This window comes from Petromyzon marinus, chromosome 11, assembly GCF_048934315.1.
Source record: "Petromyzon marinus isolate PM22_M1 ecotype Great Lakes invasive population chromosome 11, UKy_Petmar_22M1.pri1.0, whole genome shotgun sequence".
Taxonomy (NCBI): Eukaryota; Metazoa; Chordata; class Hyperoartia; order Petromyzontiformes; family Petromyzontidae; genus Petromyzon; species Petromyzon marinus.
The window spans coordinates 12,425,303-12,446,892 of NC_133677.1; the positions used below are offsets into that span (position 1 = coordinate 12,425,303).

A 21,590-nucleotide genomic window follows, 5' to 3' on the forward strand; every position below is an offset into this window, starting at 1 on the left:
ATGGGGCCTTATGAGAATTCAATTTTAAAAAATGTGATGACCAGTTTTTAAATCGGCATATGAATAGTGGCATATTCTATTCTAACGTATGGCAATGTATTCAGGAGCTAAATGCCAATGTTGAGGTCTGCTGGCCACAACGAGAGGGTTTCAGGAGAGTTCGCTGCGAGATGTTAACTACCTCGCCTGGAATAATGAGGTCGTGGGTTCGATCTTGACCGTGATTCCTGCATATTTGGACTTTGCATGTTCTCCTAGTGGTCGTGTGGATTTTTCTCCGTGTCCTTTGGTTTTTCCCTCCACATTTAGAAACACATGTTTAGAGTATTCGGCTGCTATACATTTCCACATGATAAGCCACTTCATTGAGTTATAATGTGTGGTCCGGTCAATATAAAAAAATGAGCTTATATAGCTCAAGTGGGCCTTACCTGGTAAAATAAAAATAGTAAAAAAAAGAGTTTAAATATTCAACAAGGTTAATATTCGTGCACCTCATGAGGAGACTTCAGTAGCTAAGATCAAGGCCGAGCAGCTACAACTGTTGTCCGGCTTCTGATGACGTTTTTTCTTTTAAATCTCGCAGAATTAAATCAAATTGTAGGGTTGACATGAGCAAAATAGGATTGCATAGACGATTCAGTCCATGGCATATATGATAACAGAAGGCTGTCCTCTGGGTCACAAAATGACACTAATACGTTAAACCGCACACTGTCTGCATCTACGCATTCTCCCCACGGTGCGCGAGTGTGCATGTGATCTCTACGTGGATTTATTTTTTTCACTAAAACCCAGAAAATTATCGATAGGCCAATGTTGTGCCAACACTTTCCACATTGCTCGTCACAATCCTGCAAGATTCTAACCCTCATGCACACAGATCCCTCTCCTGTGCGTTACAGTGACTACTGCATAGCGACTTGCACTGTGCAGAGGAGCATCCAGTACAGACACTCCTCCCAGATTAGTAATATTATACCACACAAATAAAACCAAGAAAAAATATATATATACTTTCAGACGATATACTGACAATATAGGGTTACATTTCACAAGGGTGCAGTACAACAATGCGATTCTTTTTTTTTTTTGCAATAAACTGGAGGAAAATTATTTCATGGAACCACAGTGAATGCCGATTTGATATCTATATAACTACCGTTTGTGACATTTTCAAAAACCAAGTGTGGGCGAAGATAAGTAGGTGCCGTTTTCCGTTTACAACATCCGTGCAGATATTGAGATGTGGCCATTGACAGCGGCAGACATTTGTCTATCCCACACTGAACAATCACGACTCAAAATTCTTAGCATCCACTCGTCAGCTTTCAAGCGCGCACGCGCCTACATGCACAGTGAAGGGCACAATGACCACTAAGCCAATCAGTCAATTATATTAAGTTCAGGCAACTTAAAGTAACAATGGCAAGTTTGTTATTTTTTGGAGAGTGACATTAATCCGCATTGTCATCCCGTGCTGTCGCATCCCGTGTGCATCGCACAGCATCGAGGCATGGCCAGTTAGAAATCCGTACAGTTTGGGAAAAGCAGATTTTTTCCAAGAGTAAATCACGACTGTGATCGTGTACATCGACGTTTGTGGTTACTCACTTAAATGTTCTGTAAACATGAGAAGTTAAAGTAAAAAGTTCGTGAGTTGCATGATGACAATAATACACCACTCAAGACAATGCGCATCGCGCCTCCGATTAACACGGTTGGCTACGTACGTTGCGAAATAAAGTCAACGTGCACACATACTCAGAAGAGATTATTACACAGCGATCATCCCCCACCTACTGGCAGACTATAGCCCGATTGCAGGGCAGGTTCTGAGTCACCTTGTGCCCACAGGGACAGCTGCCACGGGGGGGGGGGGGGGGGGGTCGGGTGCTCTTTCAAATGTGTGAGATGAGAAGTGTTGTAAAGTGCCCTGAGACGCCTCAGTGCGTTGGGCGCTACATCAAAAACAAATTATCAATTGAGGAGGTGTCACCCCCCCCCGCCCCCCGTCCCCCGCCGCCGTCTCCGGCATCGTGAGATTATTCCACTTCTCCTTTCCTCTTCCCGTGAGAGAGGTGCGGGCTCACCTTGCTGCGCTCCTGCTGCAGCTCGATCTGGATGTCGGTCAGCTTGGCCCTCAGCTCCTCGTTGGCGGTCTGCAGCGAGTGGATCACGGCCTCGGGCTTGTCAGGCCGGCCGCGCCCGGCGGCCCTCCGCGACATCGCAGGCCTCCTCCTCCTCCTCTTCACGGCACCGTGGATCCCTCCACCGCCACGGCTGTCGCTCGACCGACAGCGGCGCTGCCTCCTGACCACCTTCTCCTTCCCCACCGTCGCCTCTCTCGATTAAAATCCGGGTTGGAGGCTCACGCGCGCTAAACCTCGCGCACGGCCGCAGACGATGATTTGCGTTCACCTTACATCGTTCAGAGCCTGCGGGGCAGAGGGAAGGACGAGGCAATGGGAAGTTGTCGAATTGATTCGGAGATTTGATTGGAAGCCGTGAAGAGGAATGGAGATGGGGCGACTGCGGAGGAAGGTGGTACCACAGGCACGGTGGTGTGGCACTTAGACACGGCGGTGTGGCACCACAGACACAGCGGTGTGGCACCACAGACACGGCGGTGTGGTACCACAGACACGGCGGTGTGGCACCACAGACACAGCGGTGTGGCACCACAGACACGGCGGTGTGGTACCACAGACACGGCGGTGTGGCACCACAGGCACGGCGGTGTGGCACTTAGACACGGCGGTGTGGCACCACAGACACAGCGGTGTGGCACCACAGACACGGCGGTGTGGCACCACAGGCACGGCGGTGTGGCACTTAGACACGGCGGTGTGGCACTTAGACACGGCGGTGTGGCACCGCAGGCACGGCGGTGTGGCACCACAGACACGGCGGTGTGGTACCACAGACACGGCGGTGTGGCACCACAGGCACGGCGGTGTGGCACTTAGACACGGCGGTGTGGCACTTAGACACGGCGGTGTGGCACCGCAGGCACGGCGGTGTGGCACCACAGACACGGCGGTGTGGTACCACAGACACGGCGGTGTGGCACCACAGGCACGGCGGTGTGGCACTTAGACACGGCGGTGTGGCACTGCAGGCACGGCGGTGTGGCACCACAGACACGGCGGTGTGGTACCACAGACACGGCGGTGTGGCACCACTGGCACGGCGGTGTGGCACCACAGACACGGCGGTGTGGCACTTAGACACGGCGGTGTGGCACCACAGGCGGTGCAATCAAACAGACGAGCACTCAGGCACGTTGAGCCGTAACTCGGGACACTAACGAGGGCGTTCAGACACGCCGCCGGGGAGACAGACAGAACGAAAATATGAATGCAAATGAGAGCAACATGGAGGCGCAATAGAGAGAAGGAGGAGGAGGCGCACACGGGCGAGGAGCGGTGGGGGTGGCATGAGAAACGCATTCACCACAGCATCCCCACTGCGTCTCCGTGGTTACCACAGCCGGATATACAGTATTCGGAGATGCATTATTGTTCGACGTGCCCGATTTGGAAATTTGGATCAATATCATTCGTTAAAAAAAAATGTTAAGATAATTGCCATTGAACAACTCACGGAGGAGTGCGAGAGATGCGCGGACGGTGACCGAGAATGAATAAATGTTGAAAGGCGAGAACGAAATCGATCATTTACGATGACGAGTTGCTCGCGCCAACGTGCTGTCAACATTCGAACGGAAAAAAAACCAACAGCCTTCAGCACACGATGAACAATAAATGGATTTAATTTTCATCTCACGTTTGCTTGAAATTCAATCGCGAGCTCGAGCTGATGGATAATGCTCGACGATGATGACAACAATCGGCAAATTATAACAATTGCAGTAATCTGGACTATAACAGTGGTGCTAATTATATATTACATTATCGTCGAAATAACAATGCTGACTGACACTAGGAGAGTGAAAATGATTGCCCAAGAACCATTAAACTGTGTGGGTGCTGCATCAGCATTACGGTAATCTATATATAAAATTCAATTTGGTTACGAGGTCATAATAGTCATTTCACATTTGTATAAAATACAGTACATGACAAAACCTCAATATATTCCAACAAAAATGCAATTATATCATCAGGTGTGAAAACCACAGCAAGAAAATTTGAAAAAAGTGGCGTTTTGATGATGATTGCTTGTGTTGCAGTCGAAACGTCGTGAGAATTTTATTGTTTTATATTTTTATTATTTTATTGTTTCCCTTCTACGTGACTTTACCGAAAGAACCAATAATATGAATCACTGCAGTCACGAAAGCTTTAAATCAAAATTTAACCACCTCTACAGGGAGGGTTTCCACATAACTTTGAGATCCTTCAACAAACTCCGGGATAAGAAGGCTCAGCTGATCGAGTCTCTCACCTTTCTGAAGAGATGCCGCAACTCTGGGGTAATACCAATCGCATTTACACTGACCTCTGCTGCTGTAACTTCTTCTAATGCGAAACGAATTATTTCCAGAACTAGCTTAGCTCTTATCTCAGAGAAAATCAGACTTATACGCACCGAACTAGATCAGTTAGACAAGACACTCTACAAATCACACTTATCATTGACGGCAACAATGTCCACATCGGATTGGGAACATGTAGACAATATTACTGCCTATTCAGCTGCCACTATGTCGACCAAATGTAAGGACAACCTGATTTCCAAATTTAACCTCCTCTCCAACAAAAGATCGGACCCACACACCACCAAAAAGCTAGACGTTAACAAAGTCGTAATTAATCGCAGTAACAGTTCTATTTCCGATGGTCTGAAATCCGTTTTAGATAAAGGTCTAAACTTTGCAGTCACACGTAAACACATACCAGTTAATGATATCATTGCCCAAGTAGACGTGGCTCTCAAGGGCCTGGGTCACATCGCTGCAGACGTAGCAAGATCTGAAATCCAAGCAACACTCAAAAACGCTAAGATGCCAGCTAGCAACCTCAGCAAAGATGAGCGTTTTTAATTATATAAATTAAAAAGGAGGGATGACATTGTCATCCTCTCAGTCAACAAGGGCAATGCCACTGTCATCATGGATAAAATAGAATATAACAACAAAATTCAAGAATTACTCAACGATGGCAGCTATACAAAAATAAAAAGAGCTCCCACCAACAGCCTCGTCACAAAAAACAACAAAATCATTTCTGATTCAACCGCATTAATTGATCAAACCAAACAGTTCTCGTTGATACCTTCTGCTGCCAGGCCACCAAGTTATACGGCTTACCAAAAATACATAAAGTAGATACACCCCTTCGTCCCATCGTCTCTACTAGCAACTCCCCCACCTACAAACTGGCTCGTTTTCTGTCTGAAATCCTGCGGCCTTTCACTGGATAAAGCACCTCTGCGGTACAAAATTCTACTCACCTGGTATCGACAATCACGGGTATTTCCCTGTCCCCAGACGACCTGCTTGTCAGTTTTGATATAGTTTCCTTATTCACCAAAGTTCCTGTACCTGACACCATCGCAATCATTGAAGACTTGGTTCATCAAGGACTAAACACTGAGGTACCCCCCTGATGAGACACTGCTTAACCAATACATACTTCACTTGGAATGGAACTTTCTACAAACAAACTGAGGGCACCCCAATGGGCTCCCCCTATCTCCGGTTGTAGCCAACATTTTCATGGAGAAATTTGAGACTGACGCCATCTAGACTGCCACTCTGCGCCCAACCTTATGGAAGAGGTACGTGGATGACACTTTTGTCATCTGGCCACATGGCCGGCCTGGTCTCGACCAATTCCTCGACCACATCAATTCCATACACCCAGCCATCAGATTTACCATGGAAGTCGAAAAAGATGGCAAGCTACCTTTTTTGGATGTCCTAATAAAAAAGGGACCTGATGGTTCAATGAGCCACTCTGTCTACAGGACAGCTACCCATACGGATGCTTACCTGAAAACGGATTCCCACCACCATCCATCCCAGAAGAATTCCCTCAAGACTCTGCACCATAGAGCCCAATGCATATCCGACCAGGAACACATAGCCAGTGAACTCAAGCACGTACACCAAGCTCTTAAGGCTAATGGTTACTCTGACTACACAATCTGCAAAGCCATCACTCCAACCATGAAGAAGGACCCGCTTGAGGAGCTTTTCAAAACCATCACATTACCCTACATTGCGGGGATCACAAAAAAAGATCTCCAAAATCTTGAATAAACACAAGATCCAAGTCCGATTCAACACATTACATAAAATCCGTGATCTGGTTCCGTCTGTAAAAGATGTGATTCCGGACATACAGTACCCTGGCGTCTACAAACTAAGTTGCCTCTGTGGTAGTAGTTACATTGGAGAAACCAAACGACATGTCTCGGACCGCATTCGTGAACACAAAGCAGACCTAAAACACGGTAGGGCCAACACCTCGGCAGTGGCAGATCACTGCTATAATTCAGTAGGCTCACATGACATTGACTTCTACAAGACAGAGGTTCTTTGCAAGCCATCTGGCTACCATGAGAGATTCGTTCATAAGGCTGTCCACATATACAAACACAGAGACAATTTCAACCGAGATGGATTCTGGCTTAGCAATCATTGGAAGGATTTGATAAACCATTTCGGGTCTTAATTGATTGTTCACGCTTACGGTGGCTTTCAGACCGCATCCATTTTTTTTACGTCTCCCCCCTCCTCTTTTCCGAACATAGATGGACTCATCCATCTGAATATCTGCCAAATCGCTCTCCGTGGTGCTAACGTTAAAAAAACGCCACTTTTTTAAAAATGTTCTTGCTGTGGTTTTCACACCTGATGATGATTGCTTGTGTTGCAGTCGAAACGTCGTGAGAATTGTATTGTTTTATATATTTTTTATAATTATTTTATTGTTTCCCTTCTACGTGACTTTACCGAAACAACCAAGAATATGAATCCCTGCAGTCACGAAAGCTTTAAATCGACAATGCAATTATGAAGCAATAATCATGCCCGTGCCAAAAATGTCAAAACACAACGAATAATATTTTTCCCCAACACTGTCACCCTTAAGGAATATTTCAAAATATACTATACAGTAACTAAAAAAAAGAAAAAAATTACGGAACCAGGTAAGCCCCACTGAGCCAGAATGCGTTTTTTTCCAGGAGCGACATGGCCACAAATGATAGGTCGACGAGGTTGGTGGCTTATCGTGTGGAAATCTATAGCAGCCAAATACTCTAAACGCATGGAGGGAAAAACCGGAGGACCCGGAGAAAAATCCACGGGACCATGGGGAGGACACACAAACTCCGAATATACAGCAGCAAGCGTCAGGGTCGGGATTGAACACACGACCTCCTGTATACCAAGCGAGGTAGTTAACATCTTGCCAAGAACTCTCTCCAAAAGCCCTTTCGTCGTGGCCAGCAGACCTCGACATCGAGAAATGTAGCTCTTGAATACATTACCATACGCTACAATATGCCGATTTAAAAACTGGTCATCAAAAACATTTTTTAATTGAATTTTCATCAGGCCCCATCATGTAAACTGCAGTCTCCAACCCTTATTCACTCTCATTCTCTCTCTCTCTGGCCTTCACAGTGCTATGAAGGATCATTGCTCAAAACGTCGACAATTATATACTTGTTCTTTAAGGTCATGATGAATTTGTTGAGTTTTTTTCTCCAAATAAAGCCAAGGATGGCAGATGGACACACCATGCCCAGCTCTAGCAGGATCGTGATGCTCGTTAAGTCACGGCAATATTGCAGTGGTTATGTACACATTCTTAACATGAATAATGCCCACGATATTAACGTGAAATAATTGTTCTGGGATCTGTACACGGTGTTCCAATGAGACTAATAATACAAAGCCAGCCAAGGAGCTTTCATTATAATCATCTGGGCATTGGCATTCATAGGAGACGTGAGAGGAAAACAATCTACAATTATGTAGAAAAAGGTCACTTTGCTCATGCGAGAAACAAACTTCCGTTTATTTTCATTTCCATTGCTACTACATACAGATTAAGTGGTGTGGTTCAATCTATAAGCTAAATGTAACCTTTCTCAAGAACATGTACAACTCAGAATTAATTTATTCTTTCGGTAGTCACGTAGGTATAAAATAAAATGAATTCAATCACGACGTTTCGGGCGCAACACAAGCGTCCGTCACCAGGTGGGACAACCACAGCAGGAAACAATTGCACCCACCCATTTCAGCAGGCGCCATTACATTCCTACAACAAGCACAGACACTAACGTGAAGGACGTCATTCCTGACTTACAGTACCCCGGAGTTTACAAATTGATCTGCACCTACCTGTGGTGAGTGCTATATTGGGGAGACGAAACGACACGTCTCTGACCGAATTCGCGAGCACAAATCAGATTTGAAACACGGCAGAATGAATTCTTCTGCCGTAGCTGATCACTGTTACAGCACTGTGGGTGATCACGATATAATTTTCTCCGATACCAAGGTTCTTTGCAAACCCACGGGTTTTTATCAGAGATTTGTTCACGAGGCAATTCAGATTTACAAACACAGACACAATTTCAACCGAGAGGATGGTTTCAAATTAAGAAACCATTGGAAAGATGTTCTGAATCAAACCAAACATTAAACTAATTTTCAATGGTACAGTATATATTTTTTCAAGTAGTGGTATCCCAAACTTTCGCAGCTGCTTAAATTCCCTTTTCACACCATCAATATGTAAACTCCCCCCTCCCCCCCTCGCCGACCTGCACATGTTAACCCCCTCTACACCGTTCATCATGCTAAGTCCGCCAATTAAATGCTATTTTTTATGCTAATTCCTTTGTCAAGGCACCTTGTTTCCTCGCACACAGCTTAAAGGTCGCAGTCTGAGCTTGGCTGTGTTCACTTCAGCGCTGTCCTCTAGACAGTCTGGTCCCTTCACCTGATGAAGGCCACTTGTGTTGTGGCCGAAACGTCGTGATTTTTGTTGTTTTATTTTTTACCTACGTGACTTTACCGAATAGAACCAAAGAGTATGGATCCTTGCAGTCACGAAAGCTTTAAATCTAGAAAAGAAACTAACGGTTTTGTATTTTATTTGCTGAAACAGCCATTTGTATTAGCCTTGGAGGTGTATATCATAAACTCACACCTTTATTATATTCCTGATGCCCGTCCACTCGAGAAAACGTGCATTTTTGGTTGAGGTACATTATAGCATAGCTGGGTAAACTTTGCCACCTTCATTTTCATTACCCATGAGTCACAGGAATCACATTTCACAGCTGAATGTTCCCAATCAAGGCCACAATTACAAGTCACCACGCGCACGTAGAGTGTTTGCATTTAATTGCATGGCTTTCCATTCATCACCAGGACCCGAGAGACCGTCGGCAGTCGTCTTGCCTGGACGTTTGTCAAAAAGAGCTTCAAAGCTCATTGGATTCCCTCCGGTCTAAATCAAGATTCCGATTCTGATTATTTTTAAAACATAGTCACTGGTGCCATGAGTATCACTGTTTTGGAAAATGGGGGGGGGGGGGGAACCCATGACCTAGTTGTGTGGCAACCGCGATTCTTTGGGGCAGACGCAGAACATGTCTAAAAATGGAACGAAAAAAGGTCAAAGCGATGTCCCACTCAAGTGAGTGTGAAGTTGCTCATCTGGTAACAGGAGCGAGACAGTGGTGAAAAGCTGGTTGAGACTGGTGAAGAACTACGGCACAATGGGCTGTAGGATGTCCCTCAAAGTCCATATCCTTGATGCTGATCTTTATAAATTCAAGGAGAACATGGGAGCGTACTTGGAGGAGCAAGGCGAGTGCTTCCACCAGGATATGCTGGTCTTTGAACGCCGCTAACAAGGACAGTATAACGAGAACATGATGGGAGACTACATTTGGGGGCTGATTCGTGAAAGTGATTTACAGTATAATCGTAAATCTCGAAAAACTTCTCACTTTAAAATCTTTTGCAATAATTTTTGTATTACTTTAGTATAAATGCACGTTACTTTTGATTCATATGTTGTTTTTTACTGACTTTATGTGAACAAAAATACACAAATTCGCCCGTTTTCTCATTGAAAATAGGTACATTTCTAAATAGCACTGTCCTGGTCACAAAAGCAAAGTTTGTGGGGAATAATAACCATTTTCTATACTTTTTAGGCATAAGCAATTACGAAATAACACTTACTACCCAGGAACAAAAATTGTGTTACATAGTGAATTATCAATGCATGTTTGTTTCCAATATTTACCATAACCTGCAGACTTGATGCCTTGTGATAGGTGACTATTTGGTGTTTGAACATCTTAATGCCTCCTGTATTTTTGCCGGAATGTGTAAAGTCTATTTTTTGTCATCATCTTGATACTGGCAAAAAAAAGGTCCCATAGATACAATCTTCCCAGTGTTTGACACCTTGACAAACCCGATTCTTCTGGGAATCCATGTGGACTGCATGTCCATGTGGTGCAGAAAGCATCAATAATGAAATCTCTGACAGCATATTGAAGTTAATTAACCCTTTCCCGTTACGACGTACATGTGTCGATTTAAAGCTTTCGTGACTGCAATGATTCATCTTCTTTGGTTCTTTCGGTAAAGTCACGAAAGTCACGAAAGAACCAAAGAAGACGTACATGTGCATCGTTGGAACGGAACCGGAAGAAAACACAATAAAATAACGTTGTCAGTACCGAAGCTCTCACAAGGCCATACGAGAGGTCTTGGCACAGTTTGGCACGATCAATCATAGAGTGCGGTTGTGTCGCTCCAGCTCTCTTCGGTAAGTACGATGTCTCTAAAAACAATGGTGCTACGCCTCTCTAAATAAAATCAACACTGAACTGCTTGCACATTCCGATATTTAGCAGTGAACGGGACACCCACTCTGCAACTTGCAGTCGTCACGGAACAGGAAAGGGTTAATTCACTTGTGTGTGCATCAGCTCAGATGAGCAATACCAGAGGGAGATTTTTAAGCTTTTCACAAACTGGAGCCATAGGCCACCATTGCTCCTTGCAAACCTAAGCACGTTTCATGAGATGTTTTATTTTCGTATGTTCAACGTTATAATGCAATAACTTGAGGGATACAGCTTCAACAGATATGGGTTGATTGGTGTAGCAAGTTATTGGAGACATAAGAATGAAAGCTGACCATTTATAATATTGTAATCTGGCCAGCAGCTTCAAAAAGTTCAAAACGATGTATGAGTGATAACGCAACAACACCGCTGCAGACCTATTTCATGCCTGTTCGGAGCCCCAGTTTGAAGATCAGGCTGCTGAGTGATGCTGTAGTAGCACGAGACTACGTGCGATTCTGAGTGTAAATCCTTGTGTTCAACTCAACATCTCATCCGTCCACAGTTGATAACGGACATACCAACTTTGTGTGAAGTCCAGTGGCTGTCACAAGGATAGACTCAGACCCAGCACATTAATGTGGAATTTCCATCATTGGTAAAGGGTAGCAGGCATGAGAGGACCACCACTCAATGGTCGTATGAGCATGAACTATGTTGAATATGGCGTCTAACCCGAGCATCGCACTGCTATACAATTGCAGCAATATTATTCGCCGTTCCACAGTAATATACGATTCATGTTGGTCACGCAAAAACTATTTTGATATTACCAGGTAAGGCCCATTGAACTATGTAGCTATTTTGCAGAAGCGATCTGGCCGCAAATGATAGCCCAACGAGGTGGCTTGTCATGTCTAAAGTTTATAGCAGCCAAATACTCGAAATGCACGGACGGAAAAACCAGAAGACCCGGGGAAAAATCCATGCTACCACGGAGAGAACATGCAAACTCCAAATATACAGGTGTCAGGGTCGGGATCAAACCCATGACCTATATACCAGCCAACCATGCTAATCGGAGGTGCCCGTTTTACTCGCTCAAGGAGCGCAACTCCAGCTCAGACCTCGTTGGTCCAACGCTCTGCACGCAACAGCACGCGGTTCTAGAAATAAGCGACAACGGATTGCCCCGCGAAAAACCATTTGCATCGGGCCGGTCACGCAGAGAGGCCCTCCCCACCAACTACACGGCCTGGCGCGGCTCCTCTTATCATCGCGATGCGGCGCCACCGTCTGGGTGCGCGCGCGTGCACGTTGCGTGCGAAACCACGTGAAACCCTCCCGGGACGAACGAGCGAACAAGCGAGCGTTCCTTGCATTCGCGGCGTCACACCGAGGTGCCTAGACAGAAGGGGCGAGATTTATCGACCAAACGCAGAAGTGACCTTCGTCGTGTTTGCCGTTGTGGTCCGAGTATTTTATCACGGAAAAAAATAACATCTCAGAGGGCAAACTGTCGGGAAAAGGAGTAAAAAAACGTACAGTTTTTATTTTACCAAGTAAGGCCGACTGAGCTCTATAGCACATTTTTTTTCAGAAACAACCTGGCCACAAAAAAATGCCCAATGTAGTGATTTATCACATGTAAATTTATAGCAGCAAAATACTCCAAGAGCATGTCGATTCTAAATGTGGAGGGAAAACCCAGAGGACCCGCAGAAAAATCCACGCGACCACGAAGAGAACGTGCAAACTCCAAATTTCCAGCAGGCGTCAGTGTTGGGATCAAGCCCACAACCTCCTGCATATCAGGCGAGGAAGTTAACATCTCACCACCACGGTGTCCTATTCATACGTATAAGAATTGATGATTTGCAATGCATGTGCAAGTGCGATGCTGCCATGGTCTAATGGTGAGCACATTTGACTTGCAAGCCAGATGTCACCGGTGTAAAAGCTGCGAGCACGAACTGCAGTTGCGTTGGGTAGCAGCGAGGATATGCTATTTCCAAAGCCAGCGTCCATCGCCTCAATTTGCTTGCCATCATTTACAATTTGCACTCACCCTTTACATTTTCTTATACAAATACATCACTATGTTCGTATGTATATACACTCACGCAGAAAGATCCCAAGTTATGCCGGCACAGGAATCCAAGGCAAATGCTGTTCGTGAGCAACTATCAAAGCCTACATGGCACAAGTATGAAGGGGTGGTGTGGCCAGCACCATGCCCGGCCGCCTTTGTCTCCCTAGTGGTGATGTTTTAACACCACACCAGGTACTCATTTCAGGCTAGATCAACCTAGGGGAGGGCCCAGGACCAGTTTATCCATCACTGATGGTGGCCATGAGTAAGAATCGAACTCGGGTGGTTGGGTTCTCAGCGCAGTGCGCTAACCGCTACACTTACCGCACCCCACTATGCTACCATACAAACCCAATTCACCAAAAAAACATGCAATTGAAGGTGGCTGATAACTTACTGTAATTGAAATGACTGCAACTTACTGTAATTGAAAGGACTGCAAATGAACATTGTTGATGTTGTGATTCCCACAGCCACCCAGTATTTTCTGATTGAAATCACGACTGCTGAAACGTAGATGTTGAGCTGACGACCCCGTGGGATTGTCTTTTAACAAATGAACTGTCACCCTTACATACAGCGTAATCGCCAAAGTCTCAAAACGTAACAATAAAAAAATCACCCGTGAGAAAAATTGTCAAGACGTCACGGACAGTAGGCAAGACGCCAGGATTGAGACGTGCCCTGACCTTTTTCCGGGCCACACGCGAAGTGGAGTTTGGACAGAGGTTTGATGCAATGCGCGTCACATGCCAAGTTTGGGGGGGGGGGGGGGGCGGGGCGCGTCTCACCAGCCGGCACCCCACCAAGTTATAGATACTAGCTTTCCTCTTGCAGGTGAATCACACTAACAACGACGACGACCTGAGTAAATAAACCCACTCGTAACCGAAGTTACGTCACGCGTATCCGCAGGAGCAGCACAAAAAGGGCATGACCGCGAACAATGTGTGTTTTGGGCGGTAATGACGTTGGAGCACCACGCCAGAGACTGGATTCAAGTGTCAGGAGGTCATCGGAGGTTGTTCGGGGAAAATTTCACGTCGAGTTTCATGGTCTTGGTCCACGAATTGAGAGTCCAAGCAAAATAGCATTTGAGAGACGGCTATTGTTAGTTGTGCCGCAGGGCAGTAGCCTTCCAGATTGATCCCTCGTCTCTTCTTTATTACAGAAGCCCTGCTGCCTTACGTTTTTGGGGCCGTCCATAAATGACGTCACGCGATTTTTGGACGATTTTTTGACCCGACTCCCCCTCTTCGTCACACGGCGTCACGAAAAGTCAGACCCCCCCCCCCTCAAATATGACGTCACAAAGCTCTGCCCCCCCCCCCCAAAAAAAACACATGCTTCAAATCGCTTCAAACTATTGTCTGTCATTGTTGCGTGTATTTAATGTGGCGCTGCACTCTCTCATGTTGTAGGAGGAAACATTTATGAAAAGGTATATTTAATTCAGTAGAACGTGTTGTCTATATTTATTTAAAGTTGCGCATTTTGATGTGACGTCACATTTCTCACCCCCCCCCCCCCCTCGTCACACATCGTCACAAATGTCTGACCCCCCCCCCCCCCAGGTGCGTGACGTCATTTATGGACGGCCCCTTTAGGCAATATCCCGGAACGTTATCCTCCTCAACACGCGATAGTTTAACCCAGGTAGGAACTTGAGAGATATAAGAGAGAGAGAGAGAGACACACCAAGGCCGTCTCGTTTGCAAGGAGTGATTCTGGGTCAAAACACAGTCATAAAATAAAAAAAAGTAGAGCATTGGGGGAAATATAGCAACATCTGGAGCAAAAACAACAACGCAAGCTGCTGACAAAAAGATGGCGACTTTTCTTAGTGTTGTTATCTATTGAGGTCCCGTTCAGCAATGCCAATGCTGTCCCTGAATTGTGGTGCGAATTTGAACTAGTTTTTTTATATATAGAAATAAACCGTCAATAACAACAACAACAACAACAACGACGGGCTCCCCCGGGGCTTTATCAGCTGAAGCCCAACGCCTGCCTCGTGCACCGAGCGTCTGCATCGTGGCACGTCGGGCTCTTAAATTTGTCAACGTGCCCTTGCCAGGGGAACTGGAGGCTGTAAAACACACGCGCACGCGCACGCGCGCTCGCTCGTGCACGCTGAACACACCGCAATGTGAATTGCCCGTCAAACTGGCACGGACAAGAAAAATAACACAACGCCAAGCGCAGCATACCCCCCCCTCTCTCTCTCTCTCACGAGAGTGCAGATTAAAGTGTCGAGGCGAGCGTGAACTGCAGGTCAAAACCAACCAAATTCTCACATCACGGCTGATTTTTAAATACGGCAACGGCGGTACTGTCCTGAGGTGTGACGAGGCCTATGCCCACCCAGCATTGCATTGACATAGGGGTTGTCAACTGCAACTGGCTGCGCTTTACACAACGGATGCTGCATTGTGTGCGGACAGGACATCCCTGTGAGCAAGTCGGAGGACTATTATCGGACACCATACACAGCAATGATGAAGTCTCAGCCAATGCATTCTGGTTATTTAAGAACGGAAACCGGAATAGAAACTCAAAACAAAATAATGTTATAGGTGCAGAGGCTTCCAAAGAAAGCCATGCAGTGGGTGCATGTGGCACAGTTTCGTGTCGCTACGGTTCTCTGCGGCGAGTGCAATGTCTTTAAAAACAACGGCGCTATAGCGGCGAGCTACTAGATGCGGCTGTTGGCTGGGGGAGGTGGAAGATTGCTGCAGTGGGAGGGGTCGGCAAAATATTCATTGACGAAATATACACAAGCTACACCATAAGACTCTGGGCTCACGAATGGTCAAATAAATCGCCGTGGCGGATCACTCTCCAGAGATGGACAACGTCAGCCACCAGAAAATCCACTGCGTACATTCACGAGCTGCTGCGCGCCCCCCCCCCCCCCCCCCCCCCGGTGTGTTCTCAATACGCCTCCACACTTCCTTCCACAGGTGACGGCGACACTCTCGTGCTCTGGGTAAAAAGAGTGATTAAAACACGCGTGTCAATCGTGTGATCCAAGCAGCTGAGCTGAGACTGTGACATCATCAGCTGCAGCGGCGGCTCCGGTCAACCCACTGCTGGATGAAGGCTTCCGGAAGATCGTCGGCAGCTCCCGCGGCCATGCACTTTAGACCCGGTTTGTTCGTGAATAATGAACGGAATACTCCCCACCATGGCCTTCAAAAGGAAATATATATTTATAATATGCGACATTGTTGGCAATGGCCCTCCTTCATAGCACATGAAAACGTTGGACGGCTGTCTGGACGTCAGTAGTGTTGTCTCAGTAACTCTGGCATTGGCAAATGGCTCCTTCAGAAGTCCAGCGACTTCGTGAAGTTTTTATTTTCAAAAGCGCATAAATGGCGAGGGAAGCTGCAAAAAAAAACACTCATCACTGCAGCACATTGACCAAGACCAGGGTGCAACACTTCAGAAAGCTGGGATAGAATATGGAGTTTATTGATTTGGTGTTCGGACAAGGTCTGTGATGCTTTTATCCGAGCTTGGCCTGGCCATGAGTCATGACTAATGCTGATGCTGTGGCTGTTAGCTCAAAAAGGGAGAAAAAAAAACACTGAATCCCAACCAAAACTTCACCTGCTGCCCCTCAATCCACACATGCAAGAAGTAGGAAGGAGACATTTACAAAAAACACTGAGCTCATAAGGTTGAATTATGGAGGGGGCATTCAGCGGAGCTCATGCACCCAGCACACCGGGGGAAGAATATATGCTTTTGTGTTTAGTTTGTTGTCCTTCCCTGCACCTCCTATTAGCACGGTTGGCTAGGTACGGTGCGAAAGAAGTTCAACATGCATACATTCGTCCATACTATCTCTGCCTATGGCAGCTGTGGCCTCGAGTCACTTGCCGACTCCAGTCTACGAGTAACACAGAAAATGTTCAGTGAGGAATTAAGCCCTGGACAAAAGTGAACTTTAAACTTTAGTTTTTTTTAAAGAATTCACTGTCACGTTAAAAAAAGGTATCCGGTTAGGATTTTAATAATCCAGACAGGAAGTGCTGTCGCAGGGACCCAACTCTCAGCTGCGGGTTGTAAGTGCTGATCATCCCCCAGGGAAACTAACATTGGTCATCCAATGGAGAGATTTACCCCCTTAATGGAATGTGGAAATACGTACCAGCATTGGCTCAGGGCTACCATTAACATGGAGACACTCATCGTATTCAGTAGTCACAGTCTACAGTGAAGAAAAAAGTATTTGATCCCCTGCTTATTTTGTACGTTTGCCCACTGACAAAGAAATTATCAGTCTATAATTTTAATGGTAGGTTTATTTGAACAGTGAGAGCCAGAATATCAACAAGAAAAATCCAGAAAAACGCATGTCAAAAATGTTATAAATTTATTTGCATTTTAATGAGGGAAATAAGTATTTGACCCCCTCTCAATCAGAAAGATTTCTGGCTCCCAGGTGTCTTTTATACAGGTAACAAGCTGAGATTAGGAGCACACTCTTAAAGGGAGTGCTCCTAATCTCAGCTTGTTACCTGTATAAAAGACACCTGTCTACAGAAGCAATCAATCAATCAGATTCCGAACTCTCCACCATGGCCAAGACCAAAGAGCTCTCCAAGGATGTCAGGGACAAGATTGTAGACCTACACAAGGCTGGAATGGGCTATAAGACCATTGCCAAGCAGCTTGGTGAGAAGGTGACAACAGTTGGTGCGATTATTCGCAAATGGAAGAAACACAACAGAACTGTCAATCTCCCACGGCCTGGGGCTCCATGCAAGATCTTACCTCGTGGAGTTGCAATGATCATGAGAACGGTGAGGAATCAGCCCAGAACTACACGGGAGGATCTTGCCAATGATCTCAAGGCAGCTGGGACCATAGTCACCAAGAAAACAATTGGTAACACACTACGCCGTGAAGGACTGAAATCCTGCAGTGCCCGCAAGGTCCCACTGCTCAAGAAAGCACATATACATGCCCGTCTGAAATTTGCCAATGAACATCTGAATGATTCAGAGGACAACTGGGTGAAAGTGTTGTCGTCAGATGAGACCAAAATGGAGCTCTTTGGCATCAACTCAACTCGCCGTGTTTGGAGGAGGAGGAATGCTGCCTATGACCCCAAGAACACCATCCCCACTGTCAAACATGGAGGTGGAAACATTATGCTTTGGGGATGTTTTTCTGCTAAGGGGTCAGGACAACTTCACCACATCAAAGGGACAATGGACGGGGCCATGTACCGTCAAATCTTGGGTGAGAACCTCCTTCCCTCAGCCAGTGCATTGTAAATGGGTCGTGGATGGTTATTCCAGCATGACAATGACCCAAAACACACGGCCAAGGCAACAAAGCAGTGGCTCAAGAAGAAGCACATTAAGGTCCTGGAGAGGCCTAGCCAGTCTCCAGACCTTAATCCCATAGAAAATCTGTGGAGGGAGCTGAAGGTTCGAGTTGCCAAACGTCAGCCTCGAAACCTTAATGACTTGAAGAAGATCTGCAAAGAGGAGTGGCACAAAATCCCTCCTGAGATGTGTGCAAACCTGGTGGCCAACTACAAGAAATGTCTGACCTCTGTGATTGCCACCAAGGGTTTTTTTCCAGCAAGTACTAAGTCATATTTTCCAGAGGGGTCAAATACTTATTTCTTTCATTAAAATGCAAATCAATTTATAACATTTTTGACATGCGTTTTTCTGGATTTTTGTTGTTGTTATTCTGTCTCTCACTGTTCAAATTAACCTACCATTACAATTATAGACCGATCATTTCTTTGTCAGTGGGCAAACGTATAAAATCAGCAGAGGATCAAATATTTTTTTCCCCTCACTGTATCCACCGATGGATGAAGGTCCTCCCCATGCTCTCACTAACCCTCTCGGTTCAGTGCTGCCACCATCCATCTCACCGATGCACATGAACTAAATTCATCGCTCCATCTCCACCGTGGTCACCCTTTTTAAAATGTTCTCTCCTGAGGCTCCCATTCTTTCATCAGTCTCGTCCATAGATCATCGTACTGTCTAGCTATGTACAAAGTAAACGATTTAAAATACACGTATTGCATTTGTTATTTTCTTGTCAACAATGTTTAGACTTCTACAGTTCAATGTATAAAAGTGCTACCCAATCTGGTGTTAAGACATAGCCTGAGAAAGATAATAGTTGGTAATATTCTGAGATGTTGCCAATACTGTATATGTTAGAAACCACACCGCCTCTCTATGTGTACGCTTGGTAGTACAGTCCATCTATCCTACGCCTGTCAGTCTAAGGGTTTCTGTCAATGTAACAGCCGCCTGTGGGGAGCGGTGGTGCAACAATTGGCGTGCTGCGCTATGAAACCAGTGACCAGAGTTTAATTCCCGCTCACGGCCAACACCAATTAGGATTTTCGGAATTGGTCCTGGGCCTCCCCTAAGTCGACTCAGCCTCAAAGTAGTACCTGGTACGGTGTGTAAACACCACGACTAGGGAGACAAAGGTGGCCGGGCGTAGTGCTAGCCACCCACCCCATCGTGTGCTGTGCCAACCTTCATAGGTGCTCACTAACAGCACTTGCCCTAAATCTGTTAAGAATATACGGGGGATCTTTGTCTTTTTTGTGTCTATGTGACAGCTGCCTGTCTGTCACGTTATCTTCCCGTCACTGATGTGTGTCTTTCTATGTACACATCTGCCCATGTGTTTACACTTGTATATCCACATTTTCCAATTTTCCTCTCTGCTCATCAGTATTATGATCACTTGCCTGTACAGACTTGAAGGACCAATTTAATAAATTCAATTACATGTCCTGCACTGTATTCAATCTGATGACAGCTCAGAGCCACGCTGTAGCCGTTTTTGCGTGTGGGTACTGATATTTTTGGCAATTTATCAGTCGGAAATTTAAAATGTAACCGATGAGATCATACAAAGTGCTTTATGTTTACAAAGTCCATTATAATGGCTATACAAGTAACTTATCCTGCCTTGGTGTAATGGTTGGCACATCTCACTTGCAATCCAGAGGTCAACCAGGTCGATTCAACTTTCCCCCGCCCTCTCTCCACCCAGCAGCACAAAACGGGTACAACCGCAGTTCGTCGATCGGCAAAGCATGCATGTGGTGGGGTAAAGTGTGGGCACTCCCACCTCTTCCAAAGGCGTCTGTCCAGTTATCTAAATAGTAAGATTTTTTTTAAAAATTCTAGAGGAGCTCTCTATAAGTACCTCCAGATAGAGAAAGGCTATTCTGGCAGTGGTGAGCATGAGCAAGCAATTGCAGGGGCTGTACCTTTATCTTCCTCCTTTGCAGTAACATCTTGCCGCAGTGGCGAGATGTTAACTACCTTGCCTTGTATACAGGAGGGCGTGGGTTCGATCCTGACCCTGACGCCTGCTGCTGTATATTTACGCGATCTAACCCAATACATATTACGGGTGTATATTTGGAGTTTGCATGTTCTCCTCTTGGTAGCATGGATATTTGTCTGGGTCCTCCGGTTTACCCCTCCACATTTAGAAACATGCATTCAGAGTATTTGGCTGCTGTGAATTTTCACATGACAAGCCAATTCGTTGAGCTATCATTAGTCATAGCCAGGTCGCTTCTTAAAAAGAGCTTTATAGCTCAGTAGGCCTTTATCCGGTAAAATAAAAAAAAATTGTTTAGTTTAGTTTCAGAGTAATTCCCCACAGAAATTGGCAGGTGGCTGCCCGAGCCAATCCGAAGCCCCGTCCGTACTGGAGCCGCCGCAGACACAGCACAACAAGGCTCTCTTACTGATAATAGCCTAGCGATAAAAACCAACAAGATCATCACAAGTTCGACCTCCCTAATCGACCCAACTAAACGTCCCTCCCTAAAACCTTCTGCCGCAAGACCCCCTAGATTCTATGGTCTTCCCAAGATTCATAAAGAAGGCACCCCACTACGACCCATCGTATCCACGATCAACTCCCCTACACATAAAGACTAGCCCGTTTTCTGTCAGATACCTTGCTGCCTTTCACTGGCAAGACCGCCTCAGCAGTACTTAACTCAGCCCAATTGGTCTCTATGGTCAAATACGCTGTACTGTCCCCTGACGATATCCTTGTCAGCTTCGATGTGGTCTCTTTGTTCACCAAGGTCCCAGTACCTGATACCATTGAAATAATTGAAAACTTGGTCCAACATGGACTAGACCCCGATACACCTGCACTGGTTAGGCACTGCCTCAACAATACCTACTTTACTTGGAATGGCTCCTTCTACAAACAAAATGAGGGTACCCCCATGGGATCCCCCTTGTCACCAGTGATAGCCAATATTTTCATGGAGAAATTTGAATCAGACGCCATCCAGACTTCCACCCTCAGACCTTCCCTGTGGAAGAGATATGTAGACTACACTTTCCTCATTTGGCCACATGGCCTCCCGGCTTTGAACCTTTTCCTAGACCACATTAATTCCAGACACCCCGCCATCAAATTCACCATGGAAGTGGAGAAAGATGGCAAGCTGCCATTCTTGGATGTTCTGTTTGAGAGGAGAACTGATGGCTCATTGGGACATTCTGTCTACAGGAAACCCACCCACACAGATTCCTACTTGAAACCTGATTCCCACCACCACCTGACGCAAAAGAATTCTCTCATCAAAACGTTATACCACAGGGCTCATTGCATTTCGGACCAACACCACCTGACCAGTGAATTAAAACATGTG

General features: G+C 45.9%; 1 protein-coding gene across 3 annotated transcripts in view; it reads right to left on the reverse strand.

Annotated features, from left to right (window-relative positions):
• LOC116941207 (janus kinase and microtubule-interacting protein 3-like) overlaps window positions 1-21,590 on the reverse strand; it is a 265,525-nt gene that overhangs the window by 232,589 nt on the left and 11,346 nt on the right. For all 3 annotated transcript variants that reach the window (XM_076066382.1, XM_076066383.1, XM_032952008.2), the window contains exon 2: window positions 2,094-2,438. In XM_076066382.1, coding sequence (XP_075922497.1) covers window positions 2,094-2,228 — 135 coding nt within the window. In that variant the 5' untranslated portion in view covers window positions 2,229-2,438. The remainder of the gene's footprint in view (window positions 1-2,093; window positions 2,439-21,590) is intronic.